We start from the raw sequence: 17,125 nt of genomic DNA, 5'->3' as shown, positions 1-17,125 counted from the left end.
TGAATTAAGTTGAAAGCATTCGGGGAAAAAAAAGTCGTGAAAGGTTAGACTGGACGGCGTAGAAACCCATAGGTAGCGTGCACACTTTGGGGACAGCTTGAAGCACGAGTTGTTTAATTTTGTAATTCAATACCAAAAGCAAGATGTTGGAGATATATGACACAGTGATAATACAGATCTCCTTCCTTGATGTTTGCAGGGAGCTGCAAATTGACTCCTTCCTCACCTTTAATTGGTCGCTTTTAGAAATAGGGCGGCTGGGAGGGGTGGTTTAAATAGTTGGAACCGGTTTCACAGAAGGCTTGAGGAGAGAGACAGACACACACACACGCTGGGAAGATGGGGAGAGATCGGAGCGTGGTCAGCTGGGTTTTGCTGACAGCCCCTCATGTCCTGTTGTGCTGCCTGGTAGCTCTGAGCTCAGCGAATGAAGGACACTCGGACAGTGATACTGAGCACGGCGAGTCTCACGGGGGTAACGAGACGAGCTTTCACATAGTCACCTTTCGCTGGGAACATGTCCAAGCCCCCTATGTCATCGCACTGTGGATTCTAGTGGCCAGCTTGGGTAAAATAGGTGAGTGATGGGGCATTGTACGAATGTAAACGTCCTGAAGACACATCTTTTTCGGACCTGTATTTCTCTCTCTCTCTGTGGATCCGGGGAACATGCAGATATAGTCTGGTTATGCTGGAATGTGAAGTATGCATGTGCCTGTGCCCTGAATCCCTTTGACTGGCGTTGGAAAGAAGGGCTTCCCACCTTCAAACCTCGTCAGTAAAGATTCCTTTCCGTGAGGTTATTGTGATGCTGTCAATTTGAAGCTTGGATCACTAGCCAAATAAACAAAAAAAGTGGATTTGGGGTTGTGGGAATCGATCGGCATGATGCCTGGGCTGGATGGGAGACTTTGCACGTAGAATAGTATGAGTCAGAATAGGTTAGTGTCACCAAAAAGCTCTGAGGGGATTGTCAAATCAGGTATATTTTTTAAAAAAGGACCTATTAAACCAGTGTTATTTCAAAACCATTGTTTGATACCTAGTCATGGCATTCCTGTTATTTTAATACCAAACCTTAGGCTGACAATTCAGTGCTGGAGGTGCAGTCTCGCTATTGGGCACATTTTTTGGGAAAGATTGGTGGAGTCATCCCAAGTTTTTTGGTCATATTTGGATGGCATAGTGGTTGGCGCTGCTGCCTCATTGCACCAAGGACATGGGTTTGATTCCAGCCTCTCTAGCTTGCCTGTGTGGTGTTTGCATATTCTCCCTGTGCCTCCTCTTCTCCCATAAAAGCTGTGGAGGTTAGGTGGATCAGCTATGCTAAACTGCCTGTTGAGCCTAGGGAAGTGTCGTCTAGGTGGATTAGCCATGAGAAGTGCAGAGTTACAGACATAGTTTTGGGGAATGGGTCTGTTTGGGATGGCTTTCACAGAGTTGGTGCAGATCTGATGGACTGAAAGGCCTGCTTTCACATTGTGTGGGGACTCTCGGATACTGCAGTTATCTCTCAGCCAACATTGCATAAAAGGGGAAAAAAATGATATTTGTGGGACATTGCTGTGCTTCTGTTGGCTGCTTCATTTCCTGCATTGCAATAGTGATGACTCCTGAGTACTTTCTGCAAGATGTTTTGAGATACCTTGAGATCATTGAAAGTATCACATAAATGCAAATCCTTTCACTTTCTGTTCCTCAGGTTAATATCTACTGTGAATTACACTCCTGGTGATGGGACCTGCATGTTAAATTTGACTCATTGGGGTTTTTTTAAAAATTCTCTTTCAGGGTAATCTTTGTGCAGTAAATGTACATTTATGTAGTGCACTAAACTTAATGTTTCATCAAGATTAATTGATTTACTATAAGGACCAGGGAAATAATGAATGTTTCCTTATTGGGATTTTTTTTTAAGGTTACTGCTAACACTTTTACACAATAGTATTGGTACCTGTCCCAAACATTTCATTTGGTTAGATTAAAATAAATGGCAGGTTGTCTTCTGTCACTTTTTGTTATAACGACAACTAAGGGTGAAACTGTGTTTGTGGAAAAGAGTGCAAATGAGCTTGCATTCTGACTTTAGCCCAGGTATTGGAACTTGGAAGCTGTTGCGCTATTCCACAGTTTATTATTGTTTGTCTGTGCATGTGTACCTGGCCGTTTATTTTTAAAAAGACCTTGTGTGAAAAGACTTTGTTGTTTTGAACAAAATTTTTAAAGCAACATCCTACCTATTTACTTGGGTAACTTTTTTGGTGCAGAAGTGCTGTGTTTGGTTATTGCTATGCAATGACAGAATTAATTTGTAATGCAAAGTAAGGCAGTTTGAAATATATGGGGATGTAGAAGTAAAACTTGTGCAGCTATGGACACTACAAGGAAGGGAGGTGTGGAAATGTTAACTGTCAAGATAGAATAATGTGCTGACTATAGGAACAGCTATTGGAAAGAATAGCCAAAAGTACAGTCAGATTGGTAGAATTTAGAGAGGAACAAACCTCTTGAGGTGATTTTAAAGAGTAGAATGTAAAATAAAATTTTCAAGCGTTTGTGGGACATGTAACAGGTAAGAAGTTTGTTGTTTCATGGACTGAGGTTTATTGAAAGTGGAACACCGGGAGTTTGGCCAGGAGGTAATTGTAATATTAGAGTCTGGTGGTGATTAAGGCATGACTGGGGGTTTCAGCAGAGAATGAGTAGAAGTGGTCATTGTTAGTAAGATGCAATTGGGTAGCTTTGTTGAGAATATGGAGTCAGAAAATCAGCTTCTATTCATCGGGCACCAAGCATGAAGCCATTTGGTTTAGTCTGAAGTAGACACTGATTTGTTGGCAAAGATGCTGTGTTTGTTTGTATTGAGGGACTAAGACTCAACATTTTTACCTGGTGAAAATGGTAGCACATGGCAGACATAATATTGCAAGCAGGTTGATAACATGGGAACAGTGATGGGGTGAAGGATGGTCAAGAGGAAAAGCCATGCAGGCTTGGAATCTAATTCTGCATGTTTGTGGACTATGAAGGGCAGCAGACAAACAAGGGGCAAGAGAGACAGCTAAGGACATATTCACAGGGAATTACAGGTTGCAATGTTGGCTTTAAGAATTGTGTTTTTCTTTTTAAAACTTTTTCTATCTTTCGAATCAACCTGTTTGAAATGTTATTACACACCTCTGGAACAGGTGGGACTAGGACCCATGCCTGCTGGACCAGGGTAAGGATACAATCTCTGCGCCACAAGAGGGCCTAAACTTTGGTTGTTGTAGGATTGTTAAGTCTGGGATCAGGTGAGTATAGTAGTAAAGTTGAAAAATGATGGAAAAACATTTGTTGGAGACAGTATGTCAAACACAAAGACTGCACTGAGGTTTAGGGTATATGAAGCACGTTTGTGAAGGCTTTTTTGTAAAATTACTTTAGGGTGATTTTAGTGTGGGTTTAAGTCTGAGTGAAATTCAAATAAGAAATTGTTTCAACATAGTTGTCTGTCCACTTACCATATGCCACGCTGTCTTTCATTTACATTACTCTTTAAGACATAGTGTATCTTGATGTGCTGGACTCTGTCAACGCTGGATATTCAGGGAACAATTTCTGAGATTTAGATGTCAAATGAAATGCCCACACTACGACAAGAGAAACAAGGATGCAGATTTTCTTGGGATTGTAAGCCAGTTTTACAATGGATTTTCAATGAATGAAGGAGATGCTTACACTATTCACTGTCTGTACAACATTTAACAATCCTGCCCCAGCCTTCTCTCTCTGTCTCTCAATTGCGTAATTGACCATTCCATGGAGCGAACATGATGATGGGTTGATCTCGACTCCAAGATGATGTAATGGCTAAATAATATGGGTCAAGTTTCAAATGAGATTTAATTTCCAAGGACAAAAACCCAAAATACTTGTGCTTTGAAATATAAATAAAAATAACTTTTCAAAACAAACTTCTCTTCTAACTAATTATTGTTATATCCAGGAAAAATCCTTTGAAATATGTTGGGTTTATAATTGACTGTATTGAAATTGTTGAAGGATTTTAATTCAAGGTATTAATTAGAACTTTTTTTCTCTGTTCATCCTAATGCTACAGTCGGGAGAATCCATAGCCTGGTGAGTATGAGCCACATTGTGCAGAGAAGTTCAAAGTATACACGTAATGGTAAGATCCTGGCAAGTGTAGCTGAAGCAAGAGACCTTGGAGTACAGGTTCATTGATGCTTGAAAGTGGAGTCACAGATAGAGAAGGATAGTGCAGAAGGTGTTTGGTACCATTTCCTCTTTTTTCGTTCAGTACATTGAGTGGAGGAGTTTAGATGTCATGGTGCAGCTGGACAGGACATTGGTCAGGCCACTTTTGGAATACTATGTTCAAATCTGGTCTCCGTGCTATTGGAAAGATTTTGTGAAACTTGAAAGGGTGCAGAAAAGGTGTACAAGCATGTTATCAGGATTGGAGGGTTTGAGCTATAGGGAGAGGCTGAATAGGTTGCACTATTTTACCTGGAGTGTTGAAAGTGACCTTTTTTATATAGAGGTTTATAAAAACATGAGGGGCATGGACAGGGTGAGTAGCCAAGGTCTTTTCTCCCCAGGGTGAAGGAGCCCAAAACTAGAGGGCGTAGGTTTAAGGTGACAGAGGAAAGGTTTAAATGGGATTCAAGGGACAATGATTTCACACAGAGGATGGTGTGTGTTTGGAATCAGCTAGCAGAGGAAGTGGTGGAAGCTGGTACAATTACAACGTTTAAAAGGCAATTGGGTGGGTGCATGAAGAGCAAGGATTTAAAAGGACATGGGCTAAATGGTGGCAAACAGGACTAAATTAATTTAGGATACCTGGTTGGCATAGATGAGTTGGACCAAATGTCCTGTTTCCATGCTGTACTGCTCTGACTCTCTCTGATTCTGCGTGATCCTTGATCTATGGAGAATATGCTAATCTTCACTGATATGGTGAAAGAGGTTGCTCTGCCCTGTGCTTGAGGTGAGAAAAAGGCCAATTCTGCAAGGTCCCTCCTCTTGATTGCCTAATTTGGTGATTCATGATGGATAATTCATGCTGTACAATATCTGGGGGATAATGAGGTGGGGCTTGCAGTGTACGCTGACATGCAGACACGCAAAGAGTAGAAACTAAGGTGGTACATGAACACCATTGGTTTCCATGGAATTGGCCCAGCAATTCCTTTTTGGGGAACAGTAGATGGACGTACACATCAAGAGACATTGTCTGCATGAGTTGGTAATACTTAAGTTACAGGCCTACTCAATCTAACTTGGTAATTGAATTTACAGTAGTAAATTGTTACTAAATGATGCGATTTGATGGAATTTAATTAAACAATGGTATAAAAGGTGTTACAGATATCTGATTGTCACCACACTTTTTAAAATAAATCGTCTCACCCACAACAGTGCTATTAAATATCCAGAAGTGAGTTGGTAGAATATTATTTGATCTCTGGATCCTGACCTCTTCACAATTGGAGCAAACTAAGCTTGAAAATTTCATGAATTTTACTATCTCGGGTGGTACGTCAGTTCCAGTAAGTAGTGTATTTGCCTTGACTCTGGTGAAAGTAGCTTTGCCTCTCCATCAGTCATGGGTGAAGACTTTACCAGTGTTGTCTAGTGACTGTGATGAGGACAGGCCATTTTTTCATCACTCTTCACAACAGGGAGTCTGTCCCTTTGTCACTTGCCCTCTATAACCTATGGATGATTTTCTTGCTTTTAGATGGAATATTGAAGGACCCTCCATTCAGATGCAAGGAAAAAGCTTCAGTGTTTATTTGAAGTATAGGGAGGAGTTACTGCAGCATCTGGGTTAATATCTTAAACACATTATCTGGTCGCTAACTACATTTCCTACATTAGTGACTGCACTTCAAAAATACTTCATTATCAGCTGTATAGCACTTTTGGATATCCTATGTTTGGGAAAGGTACAATAGTAATGCAAGTCTTTACTATGTTCCAACCAGATTTTTCACCTCCAATTGCAATACTGCTCAATTTCTCCTCTGTGCATACTTAAATGGAGCATGAGGAACTGGTGACGAAGCAAAGTTTGTTTTTTTTTCAGTTTAGATATCAATGCATTGAAGTTGCATCTAGTTAATTTTTATTAATATAGTTATTCTTTAAAAAGATACTTTAGGTTGAAACATTTTATCTTGCACTCATGAGGAGCACGAACAAGAATACCCATTTAAGGGAAAAACCTATATTTTATGAGAGGAGAGTGCTGGTTGGTTGGTTGTGAAGTGAATGAGTCATACTCTGCTCTCATTGTAAATATTGGTTTACCGTAAAATGTGTATATTGCAAACTGTCTTGATGAGTAATAGACAAACTTGCATCAATGTGTCTTTTGGCAATGCTGTGGTTCTGTATTACCAAGTGACTGTGAGTGTATGTATTGCTAAACAGCAAATAACATGGAAAGGATTAATGTGGATGTTTAATTTAAAATTCAAAGTACGGCTAAAGGATATGGGTTCAAACTAATGAATGACAATGTCAGGGAGAAATTTTCCATCGCTAATGGAAGGAAAAGCCATGATATGCTCTTTCGAACATTTATCAAAGTGTTTCTGCATTACCACCCTCTGGAACAATTTCATGTAGGTCCTTGTATTGGGGGGAGCGGGGTGGGGGTGGTGGTGGCGGTTACTTTTTCCTTTTAGCTGAAGAACTTTTGCTGTTTTTTTTTTAAATGCTTCATGGGAGACAACCTCCAAATAGTGTCATAAGCACTAAAGTTTAAGAAGTTTAAAGTTTCAGTTTTTAACAACTTGTTGATTTTTGAATTCTGTGCATCCTAAGTACTTTAGTCATTTTTGTTTATAGGTTTGCGTTGCCTTTGAAAAATACCACCTCTGTCTCTCCAGTGCTTTATTAAAAGAATTCTACACTTTTAAGCTGAGATTTTGCACTCAAGTTCTAGATCAGAAATCAAGTCTGTAGCCTTCTGTCTCTTGGGTGAATGCCACTAATTGAATGGATGTATAAAGGAACACTATACTTAGTGAGTTGTCTTAACTTCTAGGTAGTAATCATTCCTCTCATTGATTTTACTGTGGTGATACAGGTGTTATATTTTCAGACGAGTGTTAATGATAGAATATCAATTAATCAGCCCGATCACTTTGTGCTGAGGGTGATCAGTCACATTGAGTTATAGTCTTGAGTGCTATGTGTTTAATTTTGATAGCCTTTATTGCGCTTTTGACAGTATTAAATTTTGTGGAAATACGTATGCTTTTATTTGAAAATCTTCAAAGCAACAGTGAATTGCAACATTTTTGAAGTTCAACTTGTCCTACTTCATTCAGATGTAATTGTACGAGCTTTTTAAAAGAGCAGCGATCATGTGTAAGCACTTGCACTTTGCTTTGCAAATGCTACTTGGTGGGGTGGATCGGAGGCTCGCTTAAATTGGTGTGGCATATTCATTGTCATAAAGTGCACTGAGAAATGAAACCACCTTTTTCTCTATGTATTGTGTGCATGCACATAGCCTGGTGCCGATTGGGAAAGCCTAGAATGAAACCAGCCAGCATCAAGCACAGAGCCGTGTGCCACCTAATGCCTCGAAGCTCACATTTCGTAATGGCACAAAATACCTGTGGTGGGAGGAGATTTGAAGCTATTAAAACTATATGTAGAGTTTTGATAATTGAACAGGAAAAGCTATGAAGAGTTCTAATGCCTATGGTCATTGAGCTGAGTTTGGTGATTTTAGTGTAGATTCAGAATGAAACCTGAGATGTTTGTGCATGGCCCAATAAATTATCATGCAGTAAGTATCCATTGTGGGAGAGTTCTCTAGTGAGTTTGTATGCTCATGCACATATAAAACCATTGCTTGGTCTCACTTTTTTTAAAAGCCTTGGTGATCTATTGCTGCCCTCCATCTCTAATGAGGTTGTTTTGCAATCCATCATTGAAAATTGAGGCCTAATTATTTAAGGTGATCTGATCGAAGCTCTGAATAGTTGGAGCAAAATCCTGAGTTGCATTTTTTGTTTTACTGTTTTAAGAACTTCAGGAACTTGGAGCAACCTTGTGATTGTTACAGAGCTACACATCACTGACTATAAATACTGCACGAGGGGAGTTGGATGACACTACACAACATTAGAACTCATTAGTGAAAGTTGAGAACCTAAGTGTGTGAAGATAGGTTAGTCCTTACTTGTTAATGCTTTGTACAAAATCCTAATTCCTTTGCTTTTATTTTGTATTAATTGATGTACAGAATATTCTCTTGCATCCTTGAAATGAAAACATTCTTTCCCACCACAAAGAACAGTGATCTGTTCTTTCAGATTTCAATAGGACAGCTCAAAATATTGAAGCTTTTGCAAGGTATATGATGAGCTCTTAGACTTAATGCTAACTATCATTATTTCTAACCATCTATTGTTATTTAGTTTAAAGATTGATGCATAAGACACTGGAACTGGGTCATAAATCACTTTTAATCTCAAATGTCAAATGTTCTGTGCAGTGAATATTTGCAGGTCTCATGTAACATGGACAAGAAGGATTCAAGTTTTGCACTCTATTTGAGCAATTTATCTCAATTAATTTTACAGATAGACCTATTTCCTGAATGCAATCACTTGCTTCTACTGGTCCCTTCTTGGCATTCCTTCCACATGAATAAATAATTCTATGCATTTTCTATTTACCATATCCCTTCAGTTCCTTCATTTATTGAAGTAGCCATGAATATTGTCCATTATGGTCCAACTCCTCAAAGTGAATTCTACAACTGAAAAAAGCCATCGTCTCTTCTGTCATATTCTAAACTTCTTGTTTTCAATTGTATGCCATGACTTCCTGGCCTCAACCCCTCCAGTATCTTTGATTTGGTGCCATCCTTCCTTTAAAAGACTAAAACTGCACATAGTATTTGAGATAGTTATGCCAATGCTCTATATTATGAGGCGTAACGTCCTTATTTATACTCCTAATCAAGAATAGCATTTTTAAAAATATTTACATACACTAACTTTTATGACTCCTGCACTATAGCACTTTGGAATTCTGCACTAATCTTTATTTTATTTTAAATTACTCTTTTGTTAATTTCCCTGCTAAAGCGAAACTTCACATTTTCCTGTACTAAATTCCAACAGCTAGATTATTTGTTCAATCTATTTATACATGTCTGCAAACCTCTTGTGTCCTCTTTACAACATATGTTCCTACCCATCTTTGTCCATTCAATTTAGTCAGCATGCTCTTTCTCCCCTTGTCTAAATCACTGTAGATTGTCAAAAGTTTAAGATGTAGAATATTCCCCAACAGGAATTTTCTTGTCGTAACTTGTCAATAAGATGCAGCTCCTTTTTTTTCCAGCCAGTCAATCTTGTAGCTGTATGACGGTTGCTCATGTACCATGAGCTCTTATTGTCTGCAATAACCTTTTTTGATATGCTGCTTTAACTTTTGGAAATCCAAGTACAGTATATCTACAGGGTCCCAAATGCCTGTTAATCCTCAGACAAGTCAAATTGGTTTAAACACAATTCTTGTGCAACCGTGCACACACTTTTTCAATTACTTTGTTTTTGTAAGTGTCCAGCCATAATCCCCTTGCTAATCAATTCTACTCCATGTCAGGCAGAAAGTTTACTTGCCTATAGCTTCCTGTTTTATCTTTCCTTCCCTGAATCCTGTATTTGGAGTGTACTTTGGGCTGGTTTGTAGCCACTGGCCTAATACTCTGTAAGGACTGACTCAAGCTTCCTGTAATTGTGGGAGAAAGTTGAAAAATGGCAATAAGTCCATTATACTGCGTTTTTGCCTATTGTTTTTCATGATGCATTTTCAGGTTCACTCTAATGCTTTATGCTGGTTTAGGAGAGTGGTCCTTTTGGGACAGGATGCAACTTTTTGTTTTTGCGTTTTTTTTTTGAAGGTCATGGGAAAGGTGTAAACATCTCCAAATCAAAAAACTTTATAATGCTTTCTGGATTCAAAATAGAACAATCTTGTCTTGGCACTGGACTTTGGACAGGAGGCTGTGTGTTCAAATCAGATTTCAGGATAGATCTTCCACTGCAATATTAAAGTGTTACTGCACCATCATAGCCACCATCTTTCAGAGAATATGTTGAACTGATGACCTGACTGTCCTCTGTTGCCATAGCAGTTTGAAGATTTGATTCCTCCATGTTAAGGCCATGGTTTGTCCCTCAATCAACACCTGAGACCGATTTATGGGAACTGCAGATGCTGGAGAATCCAAGATAACACAGTGTGGAGCTGGATGAACAGAGCAGGCCAAGCAGCATCTCAGGAGCACAAAAGCTGACGTTTCGGGCCTAGACCCTTCATCAGAGAGGGGGATGGGGAGAGGGAACTGGAATAAATAGGGAGAGAGGGGGAGGCGGACCGAAGATGGAGAGTAAAGAAGATAGGTGGAGAGAGTATAGGTGGGGAGGTAGGGAGGGGATAGGTCAGTCCAGGGAAGACGGACAGGTCAAGGAGGCGGGATGAGGTATTGATCTCATAGCTATTTATTAGCACTTGTGTTAGGCAAATTGACTGCTTCCTACATAATAGCGACTGCAGTGACAAAATACTTAAATAGTTTTGGAGCATTTTGGGATGCTCAAGGTTATGCTACAACTGGAAGATTTCTCTTTTTTTTGATCCTATCTATTCAGTAAGGCTGAAATGGATTTAAAATTGGGGCGTGTGAATGTTTATTTCACTTTTTGTGGTAAATTTGTATCTTGTATGCATCCTGAAAGATTTGTGAGGAGCTGCTTTGTTGATACCAAACGGCCTAGGTTACTTTTCTACTTTTGAGCAACTAATTGCAAATATTAGTCAGGAACATTTTGACTGAAGAGTTAGTTTGTTCTGTGGAGTTGTACATTTATCCAGCCTGCTTTGTAAGATCAGAACATGAATGCATTGAAATCGCCCTTTTTTTTTGAAGCTATTAGTTTCTTGTTTTAAGATCTAATTCTGTGGCTTGGCATCAGCCTTGTGCCTAATATTATTTTAATGTTCTTAGGTGGCACTGACTTTATTTTTCATCGTAACAATGACATTGAGGAATTTTAAATGTACAAGAGCTGTAAAGTTTCTTTGATAATTGGTGTAAGCCCTGTTTTCACAGTTTAATCCACAGTATCTACGATCATATCTAACGTCTGCATGATTTGACCCAAGCAGAATGAAAATCAAGTGCAGAACCTTGACAACAACAACAATGTTTTGGCTTTTGAGGTTAGGAGCCCGGCATTGCTTATTTCCAAGTCTTGAACCAACCTTTTTTACTGGTTCTGTTTGTAACTGTATTGTTTTCTTGACTTGCTAGTTTTTAATATAAACATTAAGATAAGTGTTGGCTGTCTGTGGTTTATTGGTACCACTGGAGCTGAGTTGGGGATTGTTGTCTTGCCAATGAGAGCTGGGGACTTGTTAGAAGAACAGCAGAAACACAATGCAGGAAAATGGCTGTGACTGTACTTATGATCCATGAATCTTCAGTTCTCCACAAATGAAAAGAATGTACTCTAATATCCACCGAATGAACTTGACAGTCTATAGGGTGGCTTGTCTTAACAAGGCTGAAGTATTTTGGGTCAACACGCCGGGCTACCACATTCACTAAGCTGTACTGTCAACACTTAATGGGCCCTTGATTGAATGTCCTTCCAGAATTTAGACTGGATTTTCTGTGGTAACACATTGACTAGAATTTATCTGATCTGAGAACTAAAGTTAACAATTGACTGTTCTTGCTCTATTGGTGGTCTCCTCCTGTAGGAATTGTCTTTTTTATTTGATGTCAGTGCTACTTCTTGAATCCTTGTCCTGAGTATAATATTATTTAAAAACTTGAAATATCACTTATCCTGAGCTGAAAATGCCCTGACCATCTAAATGTGGATATGTTGGTGATTGTATTTGAATGGGAGTAATTTTAAGGCTTACTGAAGGGGTTGGGGTGGGTGGTTTTGTGGAACAATGATATTGTCCATATCACTGAACCAGAAGGCCCCAGATCAAATTCCATCTGCTCCAGAAGTGCGTAAGCACACCTGTGGAAAAAGTTGTTTTGAAAATATCTAGTCAGCCCACGGACTGACTGATTTATCCTGACAATATTAACTAGCTTCCTGACTATGAATCAAATATTTAATTTCCATTTCTTCTCCTTTTATTTTAAGCTTGAACACACAAAGATTTCATACAAGCAAAATGAACAAAAGTTCATTTTTGTCTATATATGTAAGGCTGGAAAGCACAGCAGGTGAGACAGCATCTGAGGACCAGGCAAGTCAATGCTTTTGGCTGAAACCCTTCATCAGGCCTGGGGAGGGGAACCCAGAAATAGATAGGAGGGGTTGGGGCTGGTGGATGTGGGTAGGGGGATGTTGTAATTGATCAGTGGGAAGGCCAGAATGGATAGGTGAGTAGGAAGATGGACAAGTTGAGTTAGGTAGGGAGGGGGAGGCTAGATAGGGAATAAGGCTGGAGGTGGTGGGAATTTTGAAGCTGGTCAATGTTGTGCTGTATGCTTCCAAGGCAAAATATCTGTACTGTTCCTCTAGTTTACATCTGGTCTCACTCTGACAGTGGAGGAGGCCATGGGTGGACATTGGGGTCGGGGGGGTGGAAGGGGAAATTAAAATAGATTGCAACTGGAAGGTCAGGTTGGTTGAAAGATGCAGAGCACAGATGCTCTGCAAACTGGTCCAAGTCTGCATTTGGTCTCCCTGATTATAGAGAAGACCACAACGGGAACCAGAGATGCAATAGGTCAGGTTGGATGAAGCCCAGGTGAATCTCTGCCAGATATGAAAGATTGTTTAGGGACTTGGACAGAGGTGAGCGGTTAGGTGTTGCACCTCTTGTCATTGCACCTCTTGTCATTGCAGGGAAAGGTACCGGGTGTGGTGGAGGAATTGGTGGGGAGTGTAGAGCTGACGAGGGAGTCACAGAAGGAACACTTGCTGCAGAAAGCCGTCAGGGGTGGGGAGGGAAATATGTTTTGGGTGGTGGAAATGTCAGAGGATGATGTTTTGATCTGGAGGCTGGTTACAGTGGTAGTGAGGAATCCGTAGTCTTTATTGTGTCCCCTTCTGTTCTTGCTGGTTAATGTTAGGAACAGTTCGTGGGGCTTTTCTTCTTTACCATTGCTATTTTAAAAATTGAGTTGTGGAATGTAGAAGTTGCTAACTGGCCAGCATTCAAGGGAATTCCCTGTTGCCCTTTTAAGTTCGTGGTGAGCTGCCTTCTTGCACCATGCAGTCTGTGTGCTTTAGATCAGCCCATAATGCCCTTAGAAGGGCATCTGACTTGGTGTAAATTGAAGCTTAATCTAAAAGACTGTGGTCGGACTTTAAGTATTTTTAATCCACCTGTTCAGGCACATTTATGACACTTGTGGCAGGTGGTACCTAAACTGGGAACACCTCCATCTCTAGACCAGACGTGCCCGCTGTGCCAAGAAGCGCCAATGGTTTTAATGATTTTTTGTTTTGTTTTGACATCATTTAATTGTGGTGGCTACCACTGCTGCCTTGCATTTTGTGATGTGGTAGATTCTAACTACTGCAGTACATTTGTCACTTGTGACTCATTAGTTCTTGAATTCTCTCCAAAGGTGTTCAATTGTTTTTGTGTTTCAAAAAAACCAATCCAACAATTTTTCAAAGCAGCCTGCTACAAAGATCATTTTAATAACACTGCCATTGCCCGACTTCAGCTTTCAGAGTCTTGGCATTGCTTGTCCATCTGGATTTGAAAAGGACATCAATTAATATTAGAAATGAGTAATCCTTGTACTTTGATTTTTAAATGCCTTGACAGGGGTCGCAGGGATTTCAATCAGTCTATGCAATTTCTACGTACCGTTTTATGATTACTTGTAATGATACCAAGGTGCACCTTGAGTTTATCCCAATCGGTTCCTTTAAACCGTTTGAGACCATGTTCAAAAGGTACCTTTCACCTGTTCAAGGACGGTACTGACCTCTTAAGAACTGGGGTAGTTTTAGAACTTTTCCTATCAAGTCTGCGTTTTGGAAAACTCACTCACTAAAACGTAGAAGTGAGCGAGAAGCAGCTTCATTGTAACATGCAGTACCTCCTTTTTGAAACAGCAATGTCAAGATTCAAACTCAGTGTTCGCGGACACGGGCTCGCGTGCGCACGCACGGGCGCTCTGGGGGTGCTGTGATTAGGAGTGGGGCTGATAGGATTTGGGTCTGTGAAGCATTTTACAGGAAAGAGGCCCTCGAGCTTGACACACTCAAGCATTTTTTCAAAGCGACTGTTCTTATAATGATCCTAGACTAAGCCAAGAGTTGATTAATGCAGACGTTAGAACCATTTCACTTTTCTCTTTTCTAGATTTTGGATAGGAATAGGAAGGAGGTGTTTTTTCTTCTAGCTGAAGGTACTGTGATTATTTCTAATGTCTTAAACATTCATGAGAATTCACGAGTAAATGCTGGGAATCAAATAGGTGAGCTTCTGTGATCTTGCTGTGTGTGTGTTTCTAAGCTGACTGGTTGGGAGAATGTAAAGTTGGCTTCAAATTTTTGTTTTAGTTTTAGACGTGGACAAAATGTTAGTATCTATAACAAAGACATTTACTGTCCATCCCTAGTTTCCTTGAAGGTAATCAGCTGCTGCAGTCTGGGGTGACAAGTACCCTATAGTGCAGTTAAGGAGTTTCAAGATTTTGGTACAATGATCATGAAGCACACTTTTGTAAAACGGGACTTGAGATCTTGGGGCAGTGATGTTTCTTCCACTTGTCTTTGCTTGTGCATTCTGAATTGTGGACTTGGGAGAAGCTGTTCTGACAGACTTGTTTAGTTACTGGGCACATTTTGAACATGGTGTGCAATGCAGCCAGGGGCAATGTAAGCTTTTGTGTTGAGGGAACCCCAGTTAAGTTACCTGCTTTGTCCTGTTTAGTTTCCTGGCTGTTGGAGCTGCACTCATGTACTTTAGAGACATGGCTAGTCAGTTTGCAGATGACTTCCAAATAGGTGGTGTACTGGATAGTAGGGGGGGGGGGGGGGAGCGGGGGGAGGCGGTTACCTCAGTGCAAGAGTTCCTTGATCAGAATGGCCAGTTGACTGAGGAGTGGCAGATGGAGTTTAAGTGTAGATAAGTGAGGTGCTGCATTTTGGAAAGGCAAATCGGGGCAAGATTTGTACACTTAATGGTAAGGCCTTGATCATTGATCGTTGTGGAACAAAGAAACCTTAGGGTGCAGATTCCTTGAAAGTGGAGTTGTGGGTAGACAGGGTGGTGAGGAAGGTAGTTTCCTTCATTGGTCAGTATAGGAGTTGTGGCTGTAGGGAACATTGGTTAGGCACTTTAGAATACCATGTACAATTCTGGTTGCCCTTCTATAGGGCAGATGTTGTCAAACTTGAAGGAGTACAGTAACGATTTACAAGGCGGTCGCTGGGACTGGATGGTTTGAATTAGAGGGAGAGGCTGAACAGCCTGTGGCTTTCATCCCTGGAGCACCTGATGATGATAGGTCATCTCAGAAGTTTACAAAATGATGAGGGGCATGAATAGGGTGCGTAGCCAAGGTCCTCTTTCTAAGGGTGCAGGAGCCCAAAACTAGAGGGCATAGGTTTAAAGTGAAAAGGGAAAGACTTAGGAAGGACCCTTTTTTTAAGGGCACCTTTTTCAGGTGGAGTTGTGTCTGGAAATGAGCTGCCAGAGGAAGTAGTGAAAGTGGTTCGAATTACAGCAGTTGAAAAGGCATCTGAACGGGTTCATGCTGGGAAACATTTACAGAGATATGGGGCTAAGTTGGATTGACATGTCTGGTCGGTGCGGATGAGGACAGGAGAGTTTGTTTCTGTGCTGTATGACTCTGACGCAGAATGGACAATGATCAATCATACTTCTGATTTGCGACTTTTAGATGTTGAGAAAAGCTTTGAGAAATTAGATGAATTATTTCCCTTAGAATTACTTTGTGGTAGCATTGTTTTGTCTTGGCTTCCAAACATGCTTAATTTATTTAAGTTCACTGTTTAGGAAATCCAGTATTTAAATAGCATGAAGTTAAAGACCCAGGATTCATATTTTGTTATGGAAGCAATTGTATATGTATTCGATTTTTAACTTGTGCAAATTGCAATAAAATGTGAACTATCTGCTTCTTCAGTGCTTTATTGTTCTGAGTAAATTTATCTTATTCTCATTTCAATCTGACTTTAGATTTGGAAATGAAAAAATAGATTGGTCATCATTGATTTACTAATGTCCAAACACCACAAAATAATAAATCTTAAGGCTTTTTTAAGAATAACTGTATCTTGCTTCTCCCTATTACTGTAATCAGGGTTATTTATTTTTAAACCATCTCTAGAATCTTGTATCCAACGCAACTGAATTAAATGTATTTTCTGTGTATTGATTCCAGAAAAACTTGATGACAATTTAAGTTTTCTCTCTCTCACTCTCCGCTTTCCACTCTCACTCCCGCGCGCTCTCTCTGTCACAGATGCTGCCAGACATGTTGAGTTTCTCCAGCATTTTCCTTTTGATTTCTAGCATCCACAGTATTTTGGTGTTAATGATGATTTGCCTTTTTATGTTTGATCCCTTTCCTTGTCTTGGCGAGAAAAGTTTGTGATTGACCAATCGTTTATCTTGATCCTGATACAAGTGATCAACCTTTCTTCAGTTTTGCTTTGCTTTTGAATGCCTCCCTTTGTGTTCTGATGGCGGGTGTCGGATACTGACCAGAGCACTCGAGTTTGAACTCATTTGACTCATCATGTCTGCTTGAGCATCCTGTTGCATTTTTGTGTTTTAGGTTTCTTCTGCTACATTTAATCCATTTGTAGGTTTAGGTTTACTAAGATGGAAGCTTCTTGTCTTCCATTTTCTACATCCCTGTTAATACAAGACTTTTTTTTTATAGTGATACCAACTTGCACTAAGTCCAGTTCACCCATTTGCTTGTGTTCATTACCTTACATTTTAGATTCTGGTTCAGCAACACTTGAAATTCAAAATTTTCTTCAACTCTTTTTCACATTTTCTAAGATGTCATCCCTCTCAATGTCTCCAATCACCATCAAATGCACAG

General features: G+C 40.0%; 1 protein-coding gene across 1 annotated transcript in view; it reads left to right on the top strand.

The window, feature by feature from the left end:
- The first annotated feature begins 317 nt into the window (after positions 1–317).
- LOC125463264 (sodium/hydrogen exchanger 3) overlaps positions 318–17,125 on the top strand; it is a 113,293-nt gene continuing 96,485 nt past the window's right edge. Inside the window, exon 1 of the mRNA XM_048554329.2 lies at positions 318–577. Coding sequence (XP_048410286.1) covers positions 340–577 — 238 coding nt within the window. The 5' untranslated portion in view covers positions 318–339. The remainder of the gene's footprint in view (positions 578–17,125) is intronic.

Source organism: Stegostoma tigrinum, chromosome 2 (genome assembly GCF_030684315.1).
Source record: "Stegostoma tigrinum isolate sSteTig4 chromosome 2, sSteTig4.hap1, whole genome shotgun sequence".
Classification (NCBI taxonomy): domain Eukaryota; kingdom Metazoa; phylum Chordata; class Chondrichthyes; order Orectolobiformes; family Stegostomatidae; genus Stegostoma; species Stegostoma tigrinum.
The sequence above is the reverse complement of the archived record's forward strand: the minus strand, read 5'-3'. Positions and strand labels throughout refer to the sequence as shown.